This window comes from Strongylocentrotus purpuratus, unplaced genomic scaffold, assembly GCF_000002235.5.
Source record: "Strongylocentrotus purpuratus isolate Spur 01 unplaced genomic scaffold, Spur_5.0 spur5_scaffold_10, whole genome shotgun sequence".
Taxonomy (NCBI): Eukaryota; Metazoa; Echinodermata; class Echinoidea; order Camarodonta; family Strongylocentrotidae; genus Strongylocentrotus; species Strongylocentrotus purpuratus.
Window position 1 is genome coordinate 16816505 of NW_022145595.1, and position 27394 is coordinate 16843898.

At 38.0% G+C, this 27394-nt stretch overlaps 1 protein-coding gene across 3 annotated transcripts in view; it reads right to left on the bottom strand.

Moving 5' to 3' along the window:
* Positions 1–507: 507 nt before the first annotated feature.
* Positions 508–27394, bottom strand: part of LOC579423 (A disintegrin and metalloproteinase with thrombospondin motifs 3) — a 67489-nt gene continuing 40602 nt past the window's right edge. The window contains exons 4-23 of one of the 3 annotated variants that reach the window (XM_011679278.2): positions 27185–27341; positions 26210–26469; positions 20485–20568; positions 19622–19769; positions 17794–17899; positions 16754–16897; positions 15019–15151; positions 14035–14148; positions 11398–11534; positions 10041–10104; positions 9545–9656; positions 8899–9032; positions 8029–8155; positions 7454–7534; positions 6907–7070; positions 6204–6420; positions 5155–5575; positions 4256–4466; positions 3502–3643; positions 508–2895 (exon numbers count right to left, since the gene is read on the bottom strand). In XM_011679278.2, coding sequence (XP_011677580.2) covers positions 2732–2895; positions 3502–3643; positions 4256–4466; positions 5155–5575; positions 6204–6420; positions 6907–7070; positions 7454–7534; positions 8029–8155; positions 8899–9032; positions 9545–9656; positions 10041–10104; positions 11398–11534; positions 14035–14148; positions 15019–15151; positions 16754–16897; positions 17794–17899; positions 19622–19769; positions 20485–20568; positions 26210–26469; positions 27185–27341 — 3120 coding nt within the window. In that variant the 3' untranslated portion in view covers positions 508–2731. Of the gene's footprint in view, positions 2896–3501; positions 3644–4255; positions 4467–5154; positions 5576–6203; positions 6421–6906; positions 7071–7453; positions 7535–8028; positions 8156–8898; positions 9033–9544; positions 9657–10040; positions 10105–11397; positions 11535–14034; positions 14149–14478; positions 14587–15018; positions 15152–16524; positions 16669–16753; positions 16898–17793; positions 17900–19621; positions 19770–20484; positions 20569–26209; positions 26470–27184; positions 27342–27394 lie in introns of all 3 variants that reach the window. The other 2 variants (XM_011679285.2, XM_030979643.1) reach the window with 2 other exon arrangements.

Genomic DNA, 27394 nt, shown 5'->3' on the forward strand with positions numbered 1-27394 from the left:
TAACGGAGGTTAATTATTTCAAAATAATGTTTTCATGACAACAGTATGAGTATACTTGTGTCTTAACGAGACAGAATGCCAGAGTAGAGAATCGATAAGAGAGGAAAAACTAGACGACCCCCCTACTCCCCCCCCCACACCTTAAACAAACCGAAAACGTTAACAAACACAAAGTAAGGGAAAAATTCTTCAGCTATACATCCCTAACATGTGAAAGGAACACGATTGTTGGTTGAGTTTGAGATTTATGTTTGCAAGCAGAAATGATGATGGTGTTTGTGCTGTATGCAATGTGAATTGGGGATGGGTTTTGTACTACATGTATGTCTACATTTTCACCTGATGATTTTACTTAATGCTTTTTAAAAAAAAGAATAAAAAGCAAATAATTAAGCAATTTAACTTTAATCTGGAGATAACTGTCCCAATATAATGTAAAGTAATTCCGGAAATAACGTAGAGATAAAATGAAACCAGATCACAGATTGCTACAGAGACTCGTAAATATACATGTAATAGCATTGTCTTTATTTACATTTTCTAGTACAAAAGGATGGTTGCATGCATATAAGGCATAGCACATATCACAAGGCAGGACTTTTGTATTATTATTGCCGGAGCATTTACTTTTCCTGGCTTTGTTATCTATAGCAGAGTAAGATGTTTTAGGCGAAGTAAAATTAACGCACGAGATACAAATACATGCTCTAGAACGAGCTATAAAATAGATTTCTCTGGTAATATGAAGAATATTCAGTAATCTCATAATAAATATATAACATCCATTCCAGCACCAGAAAAGTTTGTAATTTACACTACACGGATATGCATACAAAAAGAATTAAGAAAATTGGTCATTACTTTGATCTGACTATGGATCATGGGATTCAGGGCTCAAATCCCAGCCACGAACCTTCAACTGTAAATCGTGCTGGCAGGGTTACCCGCAAATTCTTCTGAATCCGATCTGGAAATTTGACTTTATCATTTTTGAAGATCACATACAGGTTTTGTGGTCTTTTGCGTATTAGTCACCAGACTTGATAATAAGGTACGGGTTCAAATCCCTTGAAAAGGCACTACAACTGTTCAGCATGCTTAGAGGTCAATTGACATAGTTTACTTGAATCTCATGTAATGGACCATTTTTGTAATGTAACCAAATTTAATGCATATGCTTTTGAAAAGTGCCTTATTTCATTCGCCTTTTACAAATAAATATATTTCAATAGTCTGAATTCAAATTGCTCAAATAAGTTGTTGCTAGGTAGGAAAAAAATTGAGGCTTGCCCTACCTAGCAACACATGATAAATGTATATGCAATTTGAATTCTGACTATTGACATACATTTATTCCTCATGAGTGAATGAAATAATTTTGTATCAAGGCATTTTATTAAGTTTAAATCTGGTTAAATTACAATAATGGCTCATTACTTTTTTTAAATAGGCAGATGATAAGAAAAGGCTTTACTGTTGCAAACCCTTAAATCGACCTGATTTAAAAAACCCGAGTGATATTAAATGAGGCAACTAAAGGTACACATACTAAACCACACACATGACCATGATAAAAAACAGAGCACCACAGGAGTCTCATATTTTAAGTACATGAAAACCGATAGGCTTCTTTAGAATAATTATATACATGTATGTACATATATACACTAGAAGTGAATTTCAATGAAAGAAGCAAACAATTTCCCTGAAAATAAGGAAAAGTAAGACGTGGGCCGACTACACAAGATTGAAATGCAGACATAAAAGGCATAGCAAATTTGAGAGTTCTATGTTACAGCATTCAAATTCCATCCCGACGATATAAAAAGAACAAGATTTGACATATAAACAAAATAGATGATGTGCACATTTTCCTCCATGTAAACATATTCCGATATTCCCCGTTTTTTTTATGTTAGATTTCTAAATGTATTAACTTTATGATCCAATGATATAAGGGTAACGAGTATTTTACACTTTAATATGTCTTTTATTTTGTATCATTTTTCCTATCTCTAGCACACACTCTCTCCCTCTCTCTTTCTCTTTCACTTCATCACGTTTTCCTCGCAATCCTCGCAATTTCTCAATGTCTCTCTTTTTCTCTCACATTTCATTCCCTGCTCTCTCTCTCTCTCTCTCTCTCTCTCTCTCTCTCTCTCTCTTACTCACTCTCTGTTTTTACATTCTTGCAAAATTGATTTTTATTATCTACACATAACCATTGTTTTACTGTAAGTACATGTATTCACAGTCATCGCCATAAATCAACAAGCTTTAAGTACCATCAAAATTCATTGTACTCATATGATCTAATAATACTTATAATCATCTATTCCGGAATTTGAGAACTCCCCATAATGATTCGTACAATAAATACATCCAAGTATATCGTCCAGTCACTGTATCATAAAAAATATGACATCTTCCAGTGTTTATGCCAGAGTTCGAACCAGGGGCGGTGATACAGGGGAGGGGGAGACACATTCATTAGGAAATGTTCAATGAGGGATGGTTTCTCCCCCTCTCTTTCCCCAAATTAAGGAAATTGCCAATCAAGAGATATTGATAAAAATGCCTTTTTTTGGTAATACTGCAAAGGTACAAAACATTTTTTTTTCGGGACTAGGGTAGGGTGTACCCCCACTCCTCACAGCCGTTTCGCTGCTAAGTCGCTACGATCCCCCGCATGTGAAGTGAAGTGCCCCTGGTTTGAACCGGCAATTGATGTTTAGTTCCGTGGTCGACGTGCGTTACGTGCTCGTTGCTGTTGGAATAATTTCTTCTGTTCGCCACACGTGGTACAACAAAGTTCTTCGTATCGTGGCATCTTACAGTAGGTACGGTAATTCTTACGCTTGCAGATAACCGAGTCCATGGCAACACAGCTTCCAGCTGAGGATAAGATATGAAGCAAATAAAATAGATGAAGCACATAATATAAATACAGTTAAACCTACTTTAGTGAACACCTGTACGATCAACTGTCAACTGCCCGGTAGGAATTAGTTCCTTGAAATGCTTGAGCGCCACGAGTGTCAAATATGACAGATATGAGCGCTACAACTCAAGAATCCACTATCTATATTCCTATTATCGAGATCCCACTTATTGGAAAACGTCACCAACCTTTAAAAATATCGGCTTTCTCTGCCCCTTGGGTGGTCTTTATGTACATCATTTCAAATTTCTACATGGATAATAGATACATCTTTTGAATTTATATATACATTTCAAATTCACACTTTCAAATTCAGTTTCACTGAATTTCCAATTCACTATTTCAGTTTAATTCCAATTTCATTTCTACTATCTATTTCAGTTTCGGTTTCATTGGAAATCGACATTGATATATCACTGTCTATTTCCAAATTTCAACTACAATTTTTAAATTTAACTTTTTATATCACATTTTCATTTGCACAATGCAATTTTCCTATGAATATAAATTCTAACTTTAGAATTTCATTTTCCAAGTATGCATTTCCAATTTCAACTTACGGTCACAATCTTGGATCGAGCATGACTTTGATGTGGGCGGTCTTTCGTCGAAGCAATGGAACGTTCCCGGCATCCCTTCACCATCCAGTGACTCGCAGGTCACAGCGCGTGTCTTCGTACCGGTACCGCAGCTCGCCGAGCACTGGAAATGGGTAAAAATAAAATTTCAATATTCAAAAGTTTGTTTCATATATACGCAATGACGTGTTTAGATTCTGCTAATTATATAGTTCAGGATTTTGCATATATTATTCATGAATTATTCAACCTTTTCTTGGCGAAATGGCGCTGGTCGAATTGTACAAAAAGTAATGTCCTTTGCATAGTGGGTTATCGTTTTTATTGCATTATTACCTGCGCTATATAATCAAGCCTAGCTATGGCAGCGATCAGCATGTACAAAGTCACCTTTATTCATGGCGCATCAAAGATGGTGCTAGACGCTGACGTAATCCTAGTCAACAAATAACGCCTCGTGTGCAACAATCAGTAAGGCCCATTGCATACAAGCGGCGTCATTTCATTGGGACTGCGTCAGTGACTTGAGCGGTTTTGTTTTGGACTTGCCATGTAAGAGTGACATACATAAAATAGTGGCAAAATTAAAGACGCAAGCCTTGCCTTAAATGACAGGCAAATGTGGGTTTGTGGTCCTTTTCTTCAAAAGCTTGATTAGCACAGGAAATAACGCAACTGAAAACACGCCGCGTACGAAACAGGCATTACTTTCTAATTCCATCTTCTCCCTACTCACCTCTGACCACGACTCTGTGATCCATCTAGCCGGGCAGGCCTCCCGATTGCACTCCTCATGGTCCACTGGTTGCGGGGAGGGGCACAATGAGGGGTCCACTTTGCTCCTCGCGCCAGCTAATGTCTGAATACAGTGGATGTCTCGTCTTCGGAAACCGTTGATGCCACAAGCTTCGGAACAGTTTTCCCATTCTCGAATCTTCCATTCATAACTGGGAAGGAAACATCGGAAGGAGACATTAGATATATAATATTTCTGTAAAAGCGCTTAGAGACGTCCGAGATGATTGTATTAAGCGCTATATAAAAGCTGAATATTATTAATATTAAAAACATACTATCGCATTATTAAATGATAATACTTTCATTAATTTCAAACTGATTTTGTCGTCTTTAGGTCGGAGACGGAGTGAAACGTGTTTACTGCATGTTCGTATCAACTGTACTGTTAATTTGTCATCATAACCACCATCATAAGCATCATCATCACCACTACTGTCATCATCCTCTATTATAGTCATCAACATCATCTTCTTTAATATCATCTGCATCACCACTATCATCACCATCATCATCATCATCATCATCATCATCATATAGCAGCATGATTTTTTTACTTGCACGTCACTATTTTACTGTATAAAAAAATTGTACACTTTTTTGTTGTCTGCACCTTCACCTGCTGTCACAACACATCCCATCCCAGTATAGCTTAGAAAAGCTGCTGCAGGGATTACCTCATCAAGTATCAAGTATCACTTAGGCTTGGTAGGAAAACGGTGTGATCGTAATATAGTCAGACAAAACATACACCAAAACTTATACCACAAAACCCTTATCATCCCGAGAGCAACAATGATGGCAAACAATTATTACAACAAAATATAACTATATCAATACCTTGCTGGTACTGGTGTAGTTGTGGGAGGCGGTGTAGTTGTGGGAGGCAGTGTAGTGGTAGGGCGCGTTGTTGTAGGTTCCGTGGTTGTTGCTTGAGTGGTAGTGGGCTGTGTTGTAGTGGGACGGGTTGTGGTAGGTGCTGTTGTGGTAGGTGCTGTTGTCGTGGGTGGTGTAGTTGTTGGCGGTGTGGTAGTGGTAGGTGGTGTTGTGGCTACGACCGTCGTTGTTTCTCTATGTGTAGTTGTCTCCCTTTCCGTGGATATATCAACGTTCGTCTCGGCACCCGGGATCGTCCCGCATTCATGGGTATTACATCGCTTGCGTTTCCCTTTCGGATTATAGCTTTCCTTGCCACATTTATCCTTCTTCACTGTTTCTTCGGTGCCACCAACATAACATTGATGTCTGAAGAAGGTGTAACCTGACGACAAAAGAAAAGGGAATTCACTTATTTTTCATCATCGTCATCATCAAGCGCATCATCATTTCAATTATTGTCATCATTGCCATCAACACAGCATTCTTTTTCTCCTCGGTCTCGTCTTTGCTCGATATTATCAACATATTCACACCATCATCATCACCACCATCACCACCAGAATTATTATCACCACCACCAACACCATCATTATCATCATTCTCATCATTACCACCACTAACACCATCATCATTAGGCCTAAAACAAAAAAAATGTTGTATCGCCCTTTAGGTGCCAAAAGAAGGGTCGGTCGGTCGGAATATTTTTTGTTCTCCCTCTTTGGACTGATATTTCTCGTTTTTTTTAATTCATTAAATATTTTTGTTCTAAAATCGGTAATATTTCGTTTTTATTTTTTAAAGCCAACCGTAGATTTCAAAATTTTTGGGTCGGTCGCAAAGGGCAATACAACCTCTTTTTATGCCTTATCATCATTACCACTACCATTAACAATATTATTATCGCCATCATCATCATCACCATCACCATTACCATCACCACTATAACCACTATCATTTTCATCATCACCACCACTATCATCATCATCGTCATCATCATCACAATCCCTTACCTCCTCCACACTTCCTGTTGCACTTGGTCCATCCAATCTCTCTCCATTCATAGGTGGGATCGGCCTCCGTAACCACTTGAGCGATATGGTTATTCTCCCGCGGGGTCGTCACTGGTCGTGTCGTGATCGCTGTGGTCGGCGCCATGGTCGTTGACGGTATCGTTTCGTAATAAGACGCCGTGTAGTTTAATGTACTGTCGTCTCGCGTGATGTAAACCTATAACGAACGAGAAATGTTTTATTCCTTCTTAAACCTTTTCAAATAATTATTATCATCATTTTGGCGATTCTGCACAATGTCCGGTAACAAAAGTCTTTTACTATTAAAAAAAATTGTCACATACTAATATAACAAAAGAAAGCATGTAAAGAGGAACATTCAAAATAAAAAGAAACCTTTCAAATTTGATTCAAAATGATTCTTTCTTGATTCACTACCATTGAAAAATTGTCACATCAAAAGTTACCTTGAAAAAAAATTAAATAATCAGATAAACGACGTAACATACAGGACACATGGCGGGGAATAAATCCAATCATTTCAGTTTTTGGCATAATAATGTGAACCGCCTTCATCATAATCACAATCACTATTCAGCATGTTGATGCAATGTTGCATAAGATCGTACACACATTTCTGATTAGCCAATGAGCACTGAGATAAATTAACTTATGTGACACGCTTAGTACATTATTTACATACCATCAAATGAAGCTCCTTTCCTATTGGTCCTTTACTAACAAGCCTCTCACGACTACCGCTGATATCATATGTAAACCTTGCACCGTCGACGATAAAATCATGCGGTTCAGAGCGCCGCCTCCCGGGGTTCAATATATATTTTCCCGTTTCCGCGCTTTTTAATGCTGTGGGGGGAATAGAATAATAATATAGAACAATTACTCTTCGTATAATGTAACTGTTAACAGCAGACATGTTATTAAAACGTCACAGACTCTCCCTTCCTAATTCATACACCGGTACATCCACAAAGAACACTCAACATAACAATTCAAAACAAAACTCAATATAATAATATGGCGAAAATCATCCAACAACAACGATGGAAACGCCATTAAAACCAACAACAACATCAACAACTCGGTTTCTATTTTGAAGTAAAAAACAATAAAAAAAACGTTCAACTAATACCGTAGGAAATTAAAAACGGAAATGAATATCATGGCTTCATGTTGCGTTATTATTTTGTTCGCATTCTCATGACACTATAGTTCAGACCATTACTTACCTAGAAAATGGGTAGAAGCCACTGTTTTCTTTACATCCAATTTTCGTAAAGCCGGGGAGAGTGTTAAAACCTTTTTGTATCCTGTTACGAGATAAAATAGGAGAGGGCACAAAGAGATAAAAAGTTAAAACGTCTTTGTATGGATAATTTTGAGGAACTTAATAAATCCGATAGTCTTCAGGCACATTGAGGATCTATCAGTTTCTCCTTGAATTTAGGGGCATGATTTCGCTTGGGAAGGAGACGCCCAAAAGTTAATGATGGTGGTATTGTAATTCCGTTGTTCAAAAAATATCAGATAAGATGTAAAAATTACACAAAAACACAGGTTGCTATACTCGAATACAATGTGACGGTTGCCTCAATTTGTTGCCTGTTATTTCAAATTGTTCAATTTTGCAAGTGAGCGAAAATATAGACATTCATAATTGGGACAATTTTACCCGTCATCAAAAATATATCATATAAGATATACAAATCATAAATATAATTGCTTGTTGCCTGGTTATGAGCTGATGGTTGCCCCATAATTTTCGGGGAAGGGAACACTTGCCACGAAGCCGACGACGACTTACTTTTCTTGCTGGAAGCGTCATCGTTGATATCGAAGGTGACTCGCTTGCAGGTTGACGCGTCACCGCCGCACACCCCGCACCTATCCCATTGAAGCTTCGATGATATCACCTCGTTACAACCTATCGGCTTCAAGACAAAACGGAGAAATACGAATAAGAGGAGTCTTCATATTTATCAAAACAAATAGGCTTGATATATCACATATTTTGTGAAATACATTTTGGTATGAAAAAATGACTTGATCTAACCTCCTTTTGCTAGAGCTTTTGCAATCATTAATTTTCCTCTTCTACCTTTCTTTCTTTTTTGCCTTCTACTATTTTCCTTCATTCCCCCAAAGAAATCATAATTTCTTTGCTACATATTTTTTAAATTGATTGATTTTCTAAGTATATTGTAAAACAGCCTCTGAGGAACTAATACTTCAACAAGCTCTGCTCCTAGTTAGTTCCTCTTTTCTCGTGCTATTACCATTATATTTGTTGCTTCAGTGTATTTTTTTTGATATAAACTAATTCATTGTATTATGTTTTGCATGAGAAATAAAATCATTTGAATCATTAATTTCATCACCATTGTCAGTTACTGACTCCGCTAATATAGGCAAGCTTACAACCTTTCCCGGGACTTTCTCGAGGCAGGAGATTATTTCTCTTAAATCACAGTGACCCCTTTTCTGGTAGGATACCTACACCTTAATCATATGATGTCTTTAAGTGGAGCTCCCTTTTGGCCTCAGGGTTGCCACTTCTTATTAACTATAATAATGAATAAGGTATGGAAAACAAATTTCTCTCTTCTTTTTGTTCCTGTCACCCCCTCTCGCCACCCTATTTTTCTATATAGTTTCTGTTATAATTGCAACTTACAATTTTCTTTCCATTGACACAGATTTCTTCCGGGTTATCGTAAGAGGCTGGTGTCCCGTCCGTCACGTTATAGTCGGACATCGCTACTTCATTGGTTTCCTCTGATACACAGGTTAACCGGCAACGTAATGTTCCTGAAAGGTTGGGAGGAGAAAGTCAGACTTTTTAATCGTGAAGCGAAATATAAAGTCGTGAAGTGAGATATAAAGTCGTGAAGTGAGATATAAAGTCGTGAAGTGAGATGTAAAGTGAAGTGAGATATAAAGTCGTGAAGTGAGATATAAAGTCGTGAAGTGAGATGTAAAGTCGTGAAGTGAGATGTAAAGTCGTGAAGTGAGATGTAAAGTCGTGAAGTGAGATATAAAGTCGTGAAGTGAGATATAAAGTCGTGAAGTGAGATATAAAGTCGAAGAGTCCACAGAAAGAATATAACTGTTCTTTCTTGGACATTGTCACCCTCTAGTCTAGATAGATAACATGGGCATACATGTTAATGTAGACTAAAAATACTTTGTAAAACATACAAAACAGAGAAATGTGGTTAATACTATAAAACATTTCCGAAAGACATTATTTGTTTAACTCCTGTCAAAAACTCATCAAAAATTAAAATGAACGTGATATCAGTAAATGGTACAACACTCACTGTTTCTGTTCTCGTAAGGTAACCAAGTGTGTCTCTGGTTCATGAAGTTCCAATTGCTGAAAAAGTTTGTACACTGCTCGGCTCGCTTGTCGAAGGGTCCATTGGAGCATTCCTGATGCGAATCACGTAAGAAAGAGATGAACAGAACAAATAATTGATCACATTTTCGGCATCAATGTAATGCTTTTCCATTTTGATCACAAAAGATTTCATACATCGGGATTGCAATTTCGTAACCACCCCCCCCCAAAAAAAAAAAAAAAAAAAAAATTGTGCACGGGACTGCACGATAGGCGATTTTTCTTCTTCTTCAGACGAAGGATCGTTTTCTAAACTGAGAATGATAAAGATGACATACAAATAGCAATTTCATACATCTACCATTAATATCTACCTTAATATGGATACGTAAGTATATAGTGGGTGAAACTATATATTTTGTTCATAATACATTGAGAAACTTCACGGAAAGAAAAAAAAAGTAGCTTTATAGTACCTGTGTGTTGCATAGCCTAACGCCTTCGCCTTTTCCCGAACAGTCTCGTCCTCCATATTGCGGTCTAAATAAGAAATTTAAAAAAAGATAAAATAGTCATTAAGTCCATTTCGGCTATTCCTGTAAAATAATTGACTAATAAAATGGATGATTCCGTTGGTGGAGGGTGTCATCTACGATTGCTGGATCATCGATCATCAATTAATCAATCATCAATCACTCACTCTATCAATCAGTCAATCATCAACCGATCAATCGTCAGTCAACCGACCAAAGAATTCGATCAATCAATCAAACAATCGTTAGTCGGGCCGACCAATCAATCAATCAATCAGCAAATGTACAATCGTGAGTCAACTGACCAATCAAACAATCAATCAATCATTAACTAGTCAATCGTCAGTCAAATGACCAATCAATCAATCAAACAATCAATCAACTAACAAATCATGAATCATCTGACCCATCAATAAATCAAATAACCAATTAATCAATCTACCAATCAATCATCAATCAATCAACCAATCATCAATCAGTCAAATAAATCAATCATCAACCCAATCAATCATCATCAATAAATCAATCAATCACTAAATCAATCAGCCATCCATCAATAATAATCAATTATCAATTAATTAATTGCTAAATCATCACTCAATTATTAATTCCAACAATTAATCAATTATTAATCATTCAAATAAATCAATAATCAACCAACCTATCGTTAATCAACCGAAGAATCACTCGATCAACCAACCAATCAATCAATCATATCAAGCAATCAATCATTATCAATAAATAAATCAGTCACTGAACCAATCATCCACCCTTCAATTATATTCAATTATCAATTAATAAACTATTAAATCATCACTCGATCATTAATTTATACAATCATTGATCCAATAATATCGATAATCAACCGACCAATCACTCAAGCAAGCAATCAATCAATCATCATCATCAATCATTCACTGAACCAATCAGCCATCCATCAGTAATAATCAATTATCAATTATTAAACTACTAAATCACAGCTAAATCATAACTCAATCATTAATTCTTACGATCAATCAATCATTCAATCAATCAATCAAATGAACAATCATTCAACCATTCAACTAAACAATCGATAAATCAATCATCGACCACCCAATCGTTGATCAATTGAGGAATCACTCGATCGACCGACCACTCAATCAGTCGATCAAGCAAGCAAATTATTATCATCAATAAATCAGTCACTGAACCAATCATCCACCCTTCAATTATAATCAAATTTTAGCAATCAATCAATCAATCAATCAATCAAACATCCAATATTCAATTTAGTTAAACAATCAATAAATCAATTTACCTTGGGTTGTCGCATTGTCTAGTCCTGTACTGGGTGCCTCTACCGCAGCTATACGAGCACTCTGACCATCCGCTCCAGGCGTTCCAATGTCCGTCTATTTGATTCTGCGAATACCTACATGTACCCTGCACACACCACTATACAGGGAGTGGAAAGGAAGGTAAAAGGAAAAGATTTGAGATGCAGAAGGTGTCAAACGTTTGATTTTAACTATAAATTCTAGAGACAAAGTTAGAAATAAGGCAAAGAAGTTAGAACGAGGGGATCGCCATCCCTTCCTTTGAGGAAAGGAAACAAAAAAGAGAGAATAAAATAAAACCAGCATTTTTTAACGGTAAGTATGGCTGGCGCCCCCCTTTCGGATCGCTGAGAAGAGAGAGAAAGAGAAAGAGAGAGAGAGAGAGAGGAAGAGAGAGAGAGAGAGAGAGAGAGAGAAAGAGAGAGAGAGAGATAGCGAGAGAGATCTCAGAGGTGAAATTAGCCTGATAAAAATGTTGTACCCCTTTTCTGATAGGCCTGGATCCGCCTTTATTAGAATTCTGTTGTCCCAGCCAGATTTGAATAGCCAAAATTATATTTTCGTCATCTGATTGTAAGCCGTAAGAATGTAAGCTTCAAAGGCATTCGACAAACAAGAGGATTTTGTTTCTTCCTTTCCCAATTCCCATATATGACGTTGGGGATTATCAGTTTTCACGGTTCTCCCACGTAACGCTTAGAATTGGACTGATATACAAATCTTTAAAACAAACACTAATCATATGTTATTGGCCTACATTTGCAAGTTACATTCCGCACTGGACTTTTATCATCCCAAAAGAATAAGATACAATTTTTCTTAAACTCGGCGAAAAAAAGAAATAGAACGATGCAAAAACACTCAAAAAACTATAAAAACATATTTAGTCTTTATTGAATACAAAGTGCAATACTAACTATAAAAACTATTACACCTACAAAGTGAGTAATACAATTGGCACGTTCAAAGTCTTACGTAAATAGATCTACAAAACTTGTCCGCATTGGTAATGTAATTCAAAAGTGGAATGGATGAAACAAAACGGCTACATTTCAGGGTTAGTAAGAAGAAAAGAAAGACACAGTTCAAAGCTTAGATTCTTGTAAAGTGCAGCAGCAACTTTAAACAGACAATACAAAACAAGAATACCGCTGATGCGCATTCGTAAAACCATTCACACGGACCCCGGTGAGTGATAGATGCGATTGGTTGAAAGTTACAGCCAATCGCATGTCTCCTATCATACTACTGACTAGCCAATCAGAGTCTGCGTTTCATCAAGCCACAACAGAAACCATCGCCATAAGAAAGTTGATTTTGGCTACTTGTAAGATCACTCATTTATTTTTATGTTGATTTGCATTCTTTTGGTGGTAACAAAAAAGAAAACAAAATGTAGAGTTGTTTATTTGAAATAAAAAAGCCTACCCCACGAGCAAATTATATCATTTAGAACTTCACGAAGACAAAAGTCTCCAGAAACATGCATAATTCATCAAAAATGCAAGATTTGTACAACATGCACGAACAAATATCTACTGTGATTTATAAGAATTCATTTACCATTTTAAAAATGTCATCATATCCATGCTATTTGTTTTTAACTACATCCTCTTTAAATAGATGTGAGTGATAACAAATTTGAGACAATTGAATTTTGCATTCTTCACCCTGTGTGCCTCTAAGGAGAGTTCTCAAGATGATAAGTCACGTGTAAAGCGGTTTCAAGGTGCAAGGACCACACGTGCAAGAACCACGCGTGCAAGAACCACACGTGCAAGAGTCACACGTGCAAGAAACGGACCACTCGGAGACAATGTGGACTTCAGAAGCCATTATGAACGCATCCGATTTATTCATTTCGCTCCACCGATTTATCTACTTACGCTGGTAAGTAATCGCCCCTCTTAGCATTTATTGGAAAGATAATATTATTTTACAGAACGTGATAAAAGGCAAATAAAGAGATTATGTAAAAACCAAATTTTGTAACGGTTTTGTGACGAGATTTACTGTAAGACAGTGCTGATATTGACCTTGCAGTTTTACTTTTAGTGGCCTCCACTTTCAGATTTATACCTCAAAATTGTCCAATCTCTTGTCTGAAAATGACTTTGACTACAATTTTTACTATCAATTTCGTTTCTATGGTTTTATCCACAGTTTCGATGGGCCCGATCTTAACCTTATCGGCAAATATTTTGAAAAAATAGGCCCTGTTCCTTTTGATTGTCGGAATATATCATTTGCTGTTGGTGTTGAAGATCCTTCTTTAAACTGTTCTAGCAACCCACGTTCTAACAATAACACGCCTACCTAATAACTTTACTATCTTGGCGTTTTGAAACGGTGCTTAACGCTCATCGGATGCATGAAAGAAACCCTGACATACTTCTTGATACCCAACTTAAGATCCGATTTAAGGCATCATACAGGTCCGTAAAGATTTGACGCTGTCAATCAGCTGTACCTGAAATATATTTCGCTTCAGCTAAATTCGTAATCGGATTGCAGAGCGCACGAGGCGTTATTATATTAAAAGCTTCTCTGAAAACCACATCGTCACCGGATATTGGGCGCCCCCTCGAGCTAGTCGGGAAACCCCGCTCTATTCTTACCATCCCCGGCCCACATTCTGTGCCGTCTAACGGCGGACCTTTCTTAGTCCGACATACATATCTTTTGCGGTAGTGCATACACCACAGTTGATCGCATTTGTCGTAATCGTCGAACTGTTTTGAAATGATAGAGAGAATGTTAAAGCTGGAATGAAAGATGAGGAAAGTGGAAAGTGGGTTAGTTGACAGAGTGAACCCCTTAATGGAGATAGGATATGTTTTCCTTTAATTCGTGAATGAATAAACGCAGACATGGCAATGCCTAGCGAGCCCACGTAGCTCACTATTTCAATTCTGATGGAAAGTCAATTGAAAGTTAACCCCCCACTCCCAAATCAATAATTTCACTTATCATTCAGTTTCAAAGCTTTTTTTTAAGGAAAGAAAAACAAACCCTATCTCCTTTTGGAAATGTCCCCTATTAGACGGTACACTACTCCTTACCATGCCCGGACCACAGGCGGTCCCGTCAAGCGGAGGACCGTTTCGAGTACGGCAGTTGTAACTTGTTGGATGCATGCACCATAACTCTTGACAAGGATTGTAATAAAACTGCATCGAATTGTATTACAATGGAGAAAAGGTAAAACAATTAACATAAAAATCCATGCAGTTTGAAAAATAAAACAAAATATTGTACCAAAACATATCAATTTCTTTGACAGTCATCCATTATACTTCTTTAACTTTTCTTTCATAGGACATGCACTTGACTTTTTCATTATTTCAAAAATTTTCCTCACGGATTTGATGCATTCATAGAAATATACGCACAATTCTTGTGCACTTGATTATGCAATTTCATGATCTGAATCTGAATCTTCGTTTCGACACCTATTCTTAAATTTTTGAAGAAAACTGTAACGAACGTCTCAACTCTATCAATGAACCCTCTATACTTCCAATCACAATAAAATACAATAACAAAGCAAACCCACCAAGTTAAAGGGTAAATGAATACTGCATCTAAGGACTATCACTTACCGCGGTACACGTGCGGTAACCGTACCCGAAATCAAACCGACATTGTTCGTCCATTGTATAACGCTGACCGGGATATTGCCGAACCTCCGGATATCCACCGTCGAATGGATCATCCCACAAGCAGTAGTACCGACTAGAAAAGGGAATCGAGTATGGATATCCGATGTAAAGATAGTGGATAGTGAGAGCGTTCAAAATGAGTGTTTAAGCCACATAACAAAACATTCAACTTTGTTGTATCAATGCTTTTACTATGTGTGTTACTTTTCAGCATAACATCTTAAAATTGGTGGGTAATTCATGTTGCTGAACTGAAAGAAATACAAAGATATCTTTGCTTGATTACTTAATGATGAGAGAATGTGTGTGGTTTACATATTTTTACAAGAAATTACGTTTATATGATATGTTTTTTAAAGAATCAATGACAAGATACGATTTACATTCGGTAAAATAAATCATTGGGTTATTTAATATATTTTCATGCTTTTACCGTGAAATTATTTTTCGAGAAATGAAGTATGTGATTTAAAATGTTACCATGTCGTGGTTTATTCATTATGAGTAGACTTAAGAGTTATCCCTTTAATGTAAAATTATTATTATTATATAACGTTCTCCTGTTAAATGTTAAAAATATATCCATATTCATGCATACTCATACAGATGTTAGATTAAGAAGGGAAAATGGAACAGGAAAGAAAAACAAATCACCCAAAAATATAAGACGAGAACAAGACAGAAACAGAAAAGATGATGACGGTGCACGAGAATGACAGTGACGACGATGACGAATATCATTACGGAATAAGAGTCACAGAAACCGAATTAATATGACCCACACAAACGAAATCAAAAGTATAAAAATCATGACTATAAAAGACAACTTACAAGAATGCCAGGTATTAATCAAACTACACATTTATAAACATGAAGTGACCATGGAGAATGGAAACAGATCAACAAACAAATTAGTGGTTTCAGAAAGAAATGTGAAAATTTTTACAACTACGACAACAATGTCAATCAATCGAACTTCACAATTGAACACGACACGAAGAACAAGATAACTGATCAACAAAGAATAAAATGAACAATACAAGTGCTGAAAATAACTTTCACAAAATGCCCCCCCCCAAAAAAAAAAAAAAAACTAAATTCTAATATAATAAAAAGGTTTAAAAAACAAAACGAGACAGAGAGACGGATAGAAGGAGCCACAAACAGGGACAAACAGACTCATTCAACACAAAGAAATCAGGAATCACTAGATATTAATCAATTAAAGAAATCAACAGCACCAGTCAACATGCTCAAAAGAAATGTTTAATAATGAATAAAAAAAATGAAGGAAACAAGAAAGGATGCAAAAGAAAATCGAAAGAAAAACAAAATCAGATGGGCGAATAAGTCGGATGCGAGGGTGAGTCGGATGAGACGAAACCCGAATGAAACGTAAACCGGATCCACATGGCAAACCGGATCTACAAAGCCGAACCTACTCACTGGAGATACCGGTGAAGCTCGTACTGGCTGCAAACCGACCAGAAGTATCGGGTGTATGTGGCCCGGACAACCGGCGACATGATTGAGCCGCGTAACTGGTCGCGCTTACAGGAGTTGCCCACGCCATCGTGTTCCATCCCGAAACTACGGATTACAAGAAGAAGAAGACGGACCGTGGAGGAGTGGAGGGAAGAAGAGAGAGGGGGTAAAAAAGGAGGAAGATACTCACGACAGGTACCGCTGTAGCTCGCCCCGACTACACTTCGACCAGAAGTAGTGAATGTAGGTCGATATGACTACGGGGGCCATGATAGAGCCTCGCGTCGCGTCGTCTTCGCACGTATTTCCTTGACCGTCGTGCTCCATGCCAAAACTTTTGTAAAGATTTGAGGGCAGAAAATGGCGGGAAAGTGACGAAAGTGGTGCTTACACTGACAAAAATGTCACTGATTATAGAAAAAAAGTTTCTGAAACTCAGTGATATTTTTGTTTAGAGTCCCTTCACATAGAATTCTTTCTTAACAAAAAAAAAGGTGCTCATCGCACTTTAATAGAAATGTTTCCTTATCGTGGAGTTTTGGTTTCGAATTATTCAAATGTCTTTGGAACACTGCGATGAAGGAACTCTATTGTTAGTATGTAAATACCCCCTTCATTCAACTTTCAAAGGTAAATCATTAGATCTGTGGACAAAATGCATCGCGTTAACACCAAACAAAAATGAACGACTGCTTTTGATTTACCTTAGAGTGAAATAAAATGTTACATACATTATGCATGAATACTATAATAAAATACTTATCTAGTAGTCTCAAGTGGATTATTTTTTATCCTGACTTGACGTTTCGAAAGTTGTATAACGTTTGGTAAATAAAGCAATCGTTTATTTATTTCATTTTCATAAAAATTAAATCAAAGTTAATATCCAGCAAGTGTTCATACTGTACAACAAAACAATGAAAATACAGAGGAATCAATATCATCGGTAATGTATACAAAATAAATGTTTCACTTTACAATTTACATATAAATGAAAAAAGAAAACTAAACAAAAAGAAGCCTCTGATGGCTTTGTAAATATGCCCCACGTTTGATTAGGTAGATAGATTTATACTAAAGAAGCACATACATTTTAGGGGCAAATTAACTAATATCTTGGTTTCTATAGTATTCAATACTCGATAAACTATCATATAATTTTACAATTAAAACAATTCTCAAATATTACAAATTGATTTAAAAATGGAATACTATAGGATAAAAGCTTACACGTGACCAGACTCGTGAGCGATCACAAAGGATGATAAAAGACCCTCATCTTTATTGAGAGAACAGCTCCTCGTAATGGCGCACATACCAGTCACAGGGGCATAGCCTGGGGAGATTTAAGAGATTGACAGAAAAAGTGATGATTAAAATATAATAAGAAGTAATCGAAGCCTTTATTTTTGTTGGTTATGATAATCTTTCAGGTAACATTTTATTATATTTTGTACTTTTCATGATGTTGATTCACTGTAATTCAACATTCAATCAATCAATTAACTGAAAAAGGATAATGACAGGAAATAATAATAAAGTGGAGATAATTATGCAAAAGAAAAATGAGAGAGGCGAGACGAGAAGACGGAGAACATTATAAAACGGTAAGACAAAATAAATACGTACAGAGGAGATGATGACAAAGAATAAGACAAAAGATATAAAACACGAGGAGAAAGAAGAGAAAGCAGTAAAAATGGAAAAGTGGAAGACTGAGGTGAGAACAAATTTAGAATGGAGAAGAGCAGTTTGAAGAATGGGCAGAAAAATGAATAAGCTAGGCGTACAGTAAGTTTGGAAAGTGTAGAGATTATCGACGTCCGGACTTTTAATCGTTCTCTTGAATCGTTCAAATGTAAATCACTTATATGGAAGTGGAATCTTCTTCCCAACAACTACATAAATCGTCTTCAATAACTACTTAAAATCCATGCTGTCACATCTTGTACAACCATTGTACAATGCTAACAAGGAAAGCATTTCTTGCAGCAGCCGCTATCCATCTTGCGAGCATGTTTACTGGGGAAACATTCAACGTGCTGTGAAAGTAAACATCGACATTAAAGAAACTGAGGCTGGTAGGGGGTGGTCAATCTATCATGACGTTAAAATAGTTACGCATTGACGACAAGATAATATTTATTTCATTCCTGCGGCTACCCGTAAAAGTAATAATAAACAAGGCCATTTGATGTTACCATATTTCATTGGCTGATACATTGCAGCTGTCTCTTCTTCACGGTGATAATATAGCTCTTCTTACAAATCGATTGATTGATTGATCATTAAGTTCTCGAACTGTTCTTGCTTTCATGGAAACTGAATTTTTAAAACACCTACAGGTTTAAATTTTCTTTAGAAATATCAAGTAAGCATAAGATTCTGAAAAGTGGAATATGGCGCAATCTGTCTAGACTTCCTGAAGAATACGCCCCTACTTGAAATTCATAAATCTTTTAATCATATTTTGATATTCCTCTATATCCTTACTTATTAAAATAATCTTGTGAGCAATTATCAATTTAAAACAGCTATTTTTTCCGTTAGAAATCAGCTATCAATAAGCTGAGATAGCCTGAAGACTGATCTATCTATTTATAGTATCAAAATTATACTCTCCTCGATATCCCTCTGCTGCCACCAATCCTGGATGTGTGTTGGTGTAGTGTGCTCATAATAACAAATGGGGGCGTGTCCGGAAGTAAAACACCGGTACCTTTCGCATTGCAATGCAGCACATGCAATATATATAATATCCCCAACTCCCGACCAACATCGATTCGATCCTTGTAACCTTTTAAGTTCGTTTTGAAACATCTTTGCACCTATCATTTCAGCTACCACCATGGCAACTGAAATCTACCAGCCGGGCGAAGTTTTTATTTTGGTGATGGAGATGACATTGTCATGACGTTGGAAGAGTTCAAAGTTCAAAGAAAAAAAGTACTTCAAACAGCCACACTCCTCTAATATTTTTTCGTTTGAAATCTCTCTGCGCACTTATCTGCATCGCACGTATCTGCATCTATCTCGATATTAACCTGAGGACACTTACCGGCTGGACCGAAGTTTTCTTTGGTGATGAAGATGGCATGGTCGTGATGCTCTGGGGCCGAGTCATCACGCGTGGTCTGGGTAGCGGCCCATCGACACACGTTGGTCAAGCTGGCCGGAGCGTTGTTCTCTACTACCATGTATTTGGACTGAGGAAGGAATGAGAGAGGATAATCATATTTTGAACGTCATCATCATCATCATCTTCATCATCATCACCATCATCATCATAATCATCATCATCATCATCACCATCATCATCATCATCATCATCATCGTAATCATCATAATCATCATTATCATCAGCAGCATCAGCAGCAGCAGTAATCATTAAAAGCAACAATACGTCATTACACTTGTTTCAGTGGGAATAGGTTAATATATGACGGTTGGTGAAAATGAAAAAAATAAATATGAGATAATTATATGATTGTACATGAATGGGGCAAGTCCAAGAAGAATCGTCATTATATTCGCAACGTTAAGAACTATAAGTACATTGGAAATACTAACAACACCAAAAATGATAATGAAACATTCTTCTCTATATATGCCTACTCCTTTTTCTTTTCTTTTTTTTGAGGTGGGGGGGGGGGGGGGGGGGGGGGGGGGGAGTGGGGTGAGGGGGTAGGGCTATCGACTAAATACAATAATTATGTATACTACATTCTTTGATTGGGACAAGGCTTCCTGCCTGAAAATTAGAAGGGGAAAAGGGGTGAGAGTAAATGGGCAGGGAAAGGGGAGAGAAGGGAGAGGGAAGAGGTAGAAAGTGGAGTGGAAGGAGGGGAGGGGGTAAAGGGGAGCGAAGGGGAGTGGGGTAAAGGGGGGACAAATAGTTAAGAGGGGGGGGGGTGATCTCACCTGTTGTCTGTTTAGGAGAACGATTCGGACTACAACAAACTGGATGTTAGCTTCCAATGAAGGGTGATCGTACGCTGTGTTTACCTGAAGAGTTAAAAAACAATTTAAGTCAGTAAATTGTGAATCAAAATAAAACCATAGTCATGCAATAACATGATTATGAGCTTGAATCTTGTAAAAGCTTTGCAACATCTCCAATGCAATATATATATATTACATTATTGTAGAGCGCTTAGAGACTTCTGATAAAGTAAGTGTTAGGCGTTGTATAAGCAAGGATAGTTATTGTACATGCACATACACACAGACACATACCCCCCTCCCCCGATAAAAAATTATATATAATATATATATAGAAAAATATATTTGAAAAATATATTTAGAGAAAATCAGGACAAGTCTGTGAATGAAGAACAAAGTTTATTTTCAATTTGTGTTATTTTTTTTTGAGGGCGGGGGGGGGGGGGGGGGGGGTTCGGGAGGACGGCATTAAAATCAACCACTAGTCCACCACCCATCTCAGCTCCTCTGTTCGCGATCTTCAACCAGCCGTTCCTTAACAGGGTATGCAAACCTCCCTCTCGCGATTGACATAGTTGTAAGAGAGAGGGGGTAATTAAATCGTCTGAGTCCAATTATCGGCTCATAACATACGACATGACCTTCCTCGCATATCATTCGTGGTATGTTCTGCAGGTCTGCAGAGGCGAAGCGTGGATCTTCTTTTTTTTTTGGTGGGGGGGGGGGGGGGCTGGGGGAGAGGCGGGCTGATTTTACTTGGTGCAAGGGTGAACGATCAAAGCATCGACGGCGAAGGGGAAAGTGTGAACATTGAGGAACAACCGGACAATAACCCACTATACAAGTACCCCAAACGCTGAGACACCTCAGGGCCTAATCTTACACCCGAAGTTTAATCCTAACCCAAAACCAATCCAAACTCGAACTAATAAGATTTGGTAGGGTATTTTGCAGCTAAACCAAAATGTGCATGTTTACAGTACACTCAGTATCTTCTATAGCTCCCTCCTCCCAATCTATCGTATTTTCTTCCTTTTTTGTCCCTTGTGCCCCCTCATATCCCCTCCTTGGGGCTACGCCACTGCAGGTCTGTGACGGTTGATTGATACGGTTATCACCCACTGAGAACCTTCAGGAATGCGGGGTATGGATCATCTTCACTGTCCGACTTATGACGCCCCCTCCCCCCATCCATGCCCCACTCCTCGCTCAGTCTATTGAATTTCGTGCTCAGTGGCGTATAGACAGAGAGTACGTGCCCCTACTCAAATAGAGAGAGAGAGAGAGATAGAGAGAGAGAGAGAGAGAAAGAGACAGAGAGAGGGAGAGAGATAGAGAGAGAGAGAGAGAGAGAGAGAGGGAGACAAAGAGAGAGAGAGAGAGAGAGAAAGAGAGGGAGAGAGAGATAGAGAAAAGACAGATAGAGAGATAAAAAAAAAAGGGGAACGAGGGAGAGACAGAAAGATAGACAGAGAAATAAATAAATAAAGATATATATATATATATATATATATATATATATATATATATATAAATATATATACTTAGATTTGGTCTATTCCTCCATACAGTGCTCAATGCTTATGGGCAGAGCAAAATATATATTGGATAAGGCATGCTACCAGTTGCCTGATGATCGCTCGCAAGGCGTGAAACTCGGAGTTGCAACCATGCTCCATTGGTCTGCCTTATCCAATATATATATATATATATATATATATATATATATATATATATATATATATATATATATATAGAGAGAGAGAGAGAATTTAAAGGCAAGGTGGCGAGAAGATGATTGCATCCCCTGCCACACTCTCACACAACTAGACACCTGACCACTGCTTCAACTTATCCAGCACTGTCTCCCTAAAAATCTTTCGTCTTCTGTACTGCAAGTGTGATTAGATGATCATGACATGGATAAGAACCCACTTTTGAGTTGATGATAGACATTCGACCGAGCTATTATCAATGAAGTGACGAGAATGAGCGATGAGCATCAGAACTCCTTTTGGCAGTTATGACTCTTCAGAGGACGCTTCAAACCGCATCAGCGAACTTCTTGAGTTCTATCATGAAAAACCCACCTACCTTCATGTGTCAATTAAAGTAGTGACCGAAAAAAAAAATCACGACAACTGATAATTATGGACGAATTATATATGGATAGAAAGATTTTCTCTTGACAAACACGAATAATTTGCTGAAAAATCATATAGATATCACGGAAAGGCGTAAAATGCAATTTTGTGGCTAGCTGTGTCTCGCATGTGACGTCACGAATCTTGACGCTCTACGGAGGACGGCTGGAGGCAGAAAATCTGGATCTCAAATTTAATGATTTTGAGAGATGATTACTGCGGGCCCCAAACATACTTTGAAAAGGGAAGTTGTTATATTTGATCAGTAAGGCTTCCTCTTCGCAATGATATGAATTCTGCACTAATTCAAAACACATTTGATTCTTCGGGTGACTACTTTAAGACTCTTCAGAGGACGCTTTAAACCGCATCAACGAACTTCTTGAGTTCTATCATGAAAAACCATGTATCTTCATGTGTCAATTAAGCATCCATCTCAATTGGCAATGTTGCAGTTGTTACAATTATCAGTAATTTACCCCTCATTTAATGTTTGTTCAAATTACTGTAGTCATAAAACTTAATTATGAATTTAAAGCCAGTAACATTTGCCCTTTACATCAGGAGCGACCACATCTGCACATGTTTTCTTCTTCAGATCATAAACGTTTATGTTCAGATGAATCGTTTCCTTCGAAGGGGAAAACGCATCATCCATTATATAAAGAAAATGAGGCTACCCGATTTCTAAATCACATTATAAGATGATTGTCGACATGTCCATGTCTGTGAGAATCAGAAGTCGATTCCAAAACCCCTGCCGTAATCTGTTTTAAGTTCAAAGACGGGGGCAGGCGCGTACGCAGGGGGGGGGGGGGGGTTAACCCCTTCAGTTTTTTTGTTTATGTGTGTATCTTGGAGCAACCCCCCCCCCTTTGTGATTTTTTAATTTGTTTTTATTATTTTTTATAATTACAAAAAAAAGTGCCAATGGCTGACTTATAAAAGGTGACCTCCCCCCCCCCCCCCCACGGAGCAAAATGTCAAATTTTCAAATTTCGAGACCAAAAAAAAAAAATGTCCTCTTATATCCCCCCCCCCCCCGCTTATTCAGCGGTTGGCTGAGTCGTTGCGATTTTTTTTAGACAAAAAAAAAAAAAATCCTCTTTACCCCCCCCCCCCCCCCCCCCGCCGCTTGTTCAGCGGCTGGCTGAGTCGTTTTCGGCCCGATTAAAAAAAATTAACCCCCCCCCTGAAAAAATCCTGCGTATACGCTACTGGACGGGGGCAACCGGGGTTGGGGGGGGGGGGGTATACACAGACACCGTCCTCCCCAGAACAGTTGCTTCATGTTTGCTTGTGATAGGCCGTGTACAAATAAAAGTGAAGGCACATAATACGTAATACAAATAATATTCTACGAATTTGCAGCAGTTTGTGGTCATCACGGCGGGTCTATTTAACCTGATGTTGTCGTCAATCAATTTACTGTTTCCATTTCAACTCCCTGCTCCAACATACATTCCATGCTTTATTTGAGTCTTGATAACCTTGAAAACGGAGATTACCTATCGTAGGTATCTATATATATATTTTACTCATGTTCACCGCACCGCCTGGCGACGGTTAGAGACGAGCTAGGGAGGATTTCGGTCAGCAGCTATAGCAGTTCGTCATTAGGTTCACCGTGGTATACAAATTCAATATATTAACAGTTTCATTGAAGCCTTCGGGAGCACCTGCTTCCAAAATTACAGGATAATGATGAACATTTATGTCACGGCACTCGTCACGAAGACGCTCCAATTCCAAACCCCTGTCATACTCGAAGTGCCGAGATGAGCCACGATCTCGCTCGGCATAACTCCGGAACCCCCCCCCCCCCTCGGAAATGGCCTCGGGATGGCTCGGCATTACTTGTAATACGGAAAGAATTCGAGCGACTCTAAAAAAGTTGGCGAAACTCCCGAAGAACTCGCAAAACAACCCAGGATAGCTCGGCACTGCTTAAAGAGAATGGGAGCGTCGGAATAACTCGGAAAAATTTGGCTCTCCTCGGAAAGAAGACAGAATTTATTTGTCATAGCTCATGAAGAACTAAAGAAACACGTAATTGCCCTTCAAAACCTGAGAAGGTTTCGGAGAAACAACTCGGGATCACTATGAAGAACTACCGAAAGAACTCGGCATACCTCGCTAAGAATCTTAATGAGCATTTCGCAACATGTTAAAAAATACGTAAAGCGTTTCGTGCGGAGAGCCTTCAACTTGAAGGCATCCGAAGCTTAAGGAAGATTTACACCCAATCAAAACTAAGCACCGAGTTACCTCGTGAAAAACTCATAAACTTCGGCATAGCTCGGTGTAACTCGTGTTAACTATTTTAACGATGTGTCTCTTGCTGATCCACTAAAACTCAAAAAGGAGTTCGGGAAAATTCGCAGTGTGAGAGAGGCTTTCTTCGCAGCCGTTCGACTCGTCTCTCTCCCGAATGTTCATGCATATGAGTGGGATTCACAAGAGGGGATCTTCAGATTAAGTTATAAGTATTCGGAGAATCCAATTGCATGTTGTGTCGTGTACTTACTGTCCCTTTTCATACTTAAAGGGACTCTGGCTAACCTCCCTATACAGGCGCGGATCTACGGGGGGGGGGTTTAGGGGGTTCAACCCCCCCCCCCCTTGGGCGGCCCCCCCCCAAAAAAAAAAAAAAAAAAAAAAGAAAGAAAAAAAAAAAAAAAAAAAGAAAGAAAAAAGAACGCACGCTGGAGAGAAACCCATTCAAGTGCAAATATTGTGAGAAGATATTCAACTCATCTGGTAACTTAACCAAACACATGATAAAAAGGCTGGATATAACTGTGTATTAAGCTGTTACTTGATTTAAAAAGACGTTATCATGCACTGCTTTTTATGGTCTCCATTGTGTTAATAGATGCCAGGAAAACATCACTTACGGGGTTCAAATAAACACCCCAAAAAAAATCGGCTCGCCGCTACGCGACTCGTGGACGATGCTCTGCATCGTCATTATTTTGGTCAACCCCCCCCCCTTAGCAAAAAGCTAGATCCGCCCCTGCTATAATGCGCTACCATCCCATCTAAAACCCAAAGAGCTACCTCTTCGTTACTAAAAGGAAACTTTTCTTATTACACGGTCACAAACAAAATAAAAACAATGATAAAAATAAAAAACAAGTTATAAAAAAATTATCCAAATAAATAAATATTCATAATATGAACAGGAGTGCCATGACAAGGGAAATATATTATTCATAACTTTAAACATTCTCTGATAAAACTTTCATACTGAAGGACAAGGTATTATTTACCAGTTACCAGTACTACACAAAAAAAAGAGTAAATCTGCTTTCTTCGATCTGCAATGTTGTCGCTAAATTTCTCTCACCGATTTTGATATTGCATTTAAAATCATGCACATAACAAAAGGTTAGTTAACGTTTGAGCCTAAACACGCTAAATCAATTATATTGTCTCAAGAAAGTTGACCATTTATTAAAGCCCTCTCTCCTTTTTCATGTTTTTCTGCGCTGTTTCCTGGCGCTTATTTGCCCCCATATTGCAACGACAAAAAAAAAATATCTAAAAAAAATTCTTACAATATGAAGCATCGTGATGACATAAATGTTCACCGACGACTCCCCGTGAAAAGAGTGCATGGCCGCGTCCACGGTGATCATCGTCTCCACGTAGTTCTGTCTCCCAGCCGCATACCGACTCGCTCGCCGCTTTGCCCGATGCGCCGACGTCGATGGGTCGGTCTCCTGGTCGTCCATGAGATCGTCTTCCTCGTCGTCGTCGAAGAAAGGTAGGTCAGCAGTAGTGTCATTGACGAGGTTCGTGCTGAAGGATGCTGAATTTGTGGAGAGGGATTGTAGTGATGATAACAATAACAAAAAATAACAAAAAACAAAGAACAATAATAATAATAATAATGATTAAAAAAATAATAATATGCCGTTCTTGAAAAGCGCGCATCACATTATAATATAACTCCTCAAATATTTTAATAAAATGAAAAATGTATGAAAGAATAATTATTGCTTCTTGGCTAAATAAATAGATAGAAGGAAGAAAAAAACAGAGTGTCCTTCATCATTGAAAAACTCATTTTCCTTTATTTCTTATGGCACTAGAACCATGATCATGAAGGCTACATACTAACATTATTATTCTCAATTCACGATTGCATCTACTGATCGTTTTTTTTAAAGTAAGTTATGTCATTATAACGATCCCGAAATAATACAATTCTAAACTGACTGCAAAGTAGACCTGCATGAGAATATTTTAAACAGTTGCTATCAATATGAAGGTACAATAATTAATGAATTACTTTTTTCATGTATAAACGACCTGAAAAAGCAAGATGCAAATTAGTTTCGTATGAAATGTCTTTAACCAATGCTTTTGATAGATTGTGAACAATCCAACCACTTCCATTTTACTAGGAAACGTATCTTTTATGGGGGGGGGGGGGGGGGGAGTGGTCCCGTTTGTCTAGAAATTACTTCTTAGGAAAAACAAATAACTAAATGAGAGGGGCTTGACCTGTAGGCGGGGCCTATCTTTACCTCCATTAGCGGCGCCCAATCCGACCGTGTCTGACCTGAAGTCCCGCCTCCTGTACATGACGTGGAGGTGTCCATCAGTCATGTTGTACGCTGATTGGTCCTCGGCTTCCAGAGGTTCTATGATGTATTCTTCGTCATCTGTTTGGATCCACCCACTCTAAGATCACAATAAATGGGAGAGAGAGAGAGAGAGAGAGAGAGAATCATAAT